The sequence below is a fragment of the Bidens hawaiensis genome, unplaced genomic scaffold, assembly GCF_021521415.1.
Source record: "Bidens hawaiensis isolate Kalapana, Puna unplaced genomic scaffold, B.hawaiensis_p1.1 tig00030209_1, whole genome shotgun sequence".
NCBI lineage: Eukaryota > Viridiplantae > Streptophyta > Magnoliopsida > Asterales > Asteraceae > Bidens > Bidens hawaiensis.
Genome location: NW_027495025.1, coordinates 165,262 through 168,187, shown reverse-complemented (window position 1 = coordinate 168,187; position 2,926 = coordinate 165,262). Strand labels below are relative to the sequence as shown.

Here is a 2,926-nt window from a genome sequence, read left to right as displayed (position 1 = left end):
CAAGGATTCTCATTTGACAAAGAGGTTGTGCATTTGTTAAAGAGGTGGTGCATTGGTTGAAAAACTCATCTATGTCTTTCTCTCTCCCTCTCTCTTAATTAACACAAGTGTAAAAACTTCCTTTTTCTCTCTCTCATTTTTGGCCAAGATTAAAGGAGGAGATGGTAGGAGTTTAAGTGTAAATCCTAGCAAACCAAAAGGTGTTTTGTTGGTGGCTTGAGATATACAAACTTGAGGGTTTTCTCCATTTGAAGACTAGCCTCTCAAGAATATTATCATCTTCATCTTTCCTAGCAACTTGAAGGTAGTTTTCTAAATACACTATGATTGTTTATTTGTATAGTATGTATTTTCGTATATGGATCCGAGTTTTGGGTTTTGTATATAAAATCGGTTTTATATTAATATAAATAACAAGTTTTGAAATAATTATATCAGCTACGTTTTTCATACATATATGGTTTTATGGCTTTGATAAACTTGTTAAAAACCCAACAGATATATCATTTGTTTACATTGTTTTGTTATAGTTTTTATAATTGTTGATAAATAAAATCAACAATAAAATCTTTTTCTAATAATACAACAAAATAAAAAAACAATAATCAAAATAAATTAAATAAATTAAAACTAAAATAAAATTAATCAAAAAAGAAAAAAAAAACGTCTTTTTAGAAAGCATCTCTATCTGCCACGGATAGAACTATCCAATTGATATACCTAAAACCATAAACCTTTACACATATTCATGTAGTTAATAGTTAGAGTAAGTTTTCAGTCAAGTAAATGATTTTCCCTATTTATCTAAAACCATTTATTGTATGAAAAACGTTTAGTTTAGTGGTATGAAGTATGAGTTTTTAATGGAGACCCAAGTTTTATTCTCACTTACAACATTTTATGTGGTCATGGGTGGCTCAATGAATGAAGACTGTGATTTTTGTGATCTCTAGTTCGATCATTAAGGCGTCCGGGTTTAACCACAAGTGCGCTTTCGAACGAGTGGTTTTTTCCCATAGCTGAAGATAACTTGGAGACGCTTAAGGGGTTCGTACGACTAGGTTAGGCCAACTGACGGTGAACTGTTGACATTTAATCACACCGTATGGGGTATCTAAACATTAATCTTTGTTTATCGTTATGAAAAGTATATGAAAAACGTTTAAATATTGTGGTATATGAAAAAAGGACACGTAGTACTGACATATATTGTGTGTGAGAGAGAAGGGTTTGTACGGGGATGGAGTTGAGTCTGCAAAAGCCTATGTCTAGTAGTAGTTAAGGGAAGAGGCTGCCTAGCTATTGTTATGTTTCACAGAACTGTCATCCCAAAAGTCTGATCAACACAGTTTCCAGATTGAGTCAGACAGTGAGTGTTCTGCAACAATTCCATAATTTCAAAAGATATTCTATTCTCACTTTGTTCTTTCCAACAAATCCATCTTAAACTATTACTGTTTATTTTGATTAATTAGTTATCTTATAACATTCATTAAAATGATAAAAATCACATAGGATAGAGATGCAAATACAACACATATCATTAGCAGAATAACTAACATATAGGTTACAACAATGTGTACGTCACATGTCGCATTTCACATTTGATAATGATGCATGTTATTCCAACCTTGAATCCCATTCCAGTTGTTAATGCTAATGTCATCATTTTGCTGATTGTTTCCACCATTTATATTCACGGGTGCATAATGGTTGTCGAAGAACCACTCGGTCGCCAAACCGCCACTGTCTCCGGTGCTAACTTCTTTCTTTGAGGTGTCTAGATTCTGAAACAAAATGGGTTGCAAGCCGGATTCTTTCTGGTGTTGTCTGGGATGATTATCTTCACCCGCACCACTGCTACCACCGAAGAGCATCGATAGCCGCTGCTGCTGCAGCTTCCAATGCAAATCTTGGTTCAAAGAGCTCAATGCTTCAATGGAAGCAACATTAGTGTTGTGTTGAAGATTGGTGTATGTAAAACCAGTTTCTTGAAGATTTGGTAACAACGCATGATCTCCAGTTTGGCTGTGGTTGTGGTGACTAAACCCTAAACCTAAAGGATTAAGATTCATAAAGGTAAGATGATTTTGAGTATTCTGTTCATAACAAGAAGATGATAATTGGTTAACCCTATGTGGGTCGTTGACTCCACCAAGCTGAATCTCCGACGAAGAATCTCCGATGACAAACTTTGTGGAAGACTTTGTTGTTTTCTTGTTCTTCCGGCAACCACCTCCAATAGGAATGTTTCTCAAGGCTCCACCTTTGGTCCAATACCTTCTACAAGTCTTGCAAAAGTATCTAGGTTGGGTGAGGTTGTAGTTATTGTAGTAGCAAAACTTTGTGTTGGTGGAATCACATCTTGGACACCTTAGGGTTTGCTCCGGTGGCCTCTGAGAAGATGTTTTCCGGCCACCACCAGGAGTTTGGTTGTCATCTTTTCTTGCTTGTTTTAATGGTATGTTGATAGACATCACAAACAGATTATAGGACAGGAAACCCTAAAGAAACTTTTTTCTATACGAGAGAAGGAAGAGAGAGAGTATTAGGATGTGGGTGATTGGAGTTGCCTTTGGCAGAGGCAATGATACACCATATTCACGGTTTCATGCATGATGTTGAAGGATTCTTGTGAACTTCATCAAAGAGAATAAGAGGGTTCTTGTTTGTTTATGTTTCTAGAATTATATGCATATATATCCAACCAACGGATGTGTTTTTTTAAACGTACTCGCCACTAGAATTAATTAGAGAATGCCCGAAAAATAAGATCTATTTTTCTCTAACAAAAACCCCGAACAACCTGACCCGGACATTCATTGTCTTATCTTTATAGATGTCTTTTAATTTGAAGTATTTAATATTTGAAATATTTTGTTTTATAATTAGTTTTGTACTTTTAAAAATTAGCATATCATATTAT

General features: G+C 34.9%; 1 protein-coding gene across 1 annotated transcript; it reads right to left on the bottom strand.

The window, feature by feature from the left end:
- Nucleotides 1–1,178: 1,178 nt before the first annotated feature.
- On the bottom strand, nucleotides 1,179–2,497 carry LOC143580052 (dof zinc finger protein DOF5.7-like). Its single transcript, XM_077063191.1, has one exon. It carries the CDS (start codon nucleotides 2,475–2,477, stop codon nucleotides 1,599–1,601), a length of 879 nt encoding a protein of 292 aa, XP_076919306.1. The 5' UTR covers nucleotides 2,478–2,497; the 3' UTR covers nucleotides 1,179–1,598.
- Between the last annotated feature and the right edge of the window lie 429 nt (nucleotides 2,498–2,926).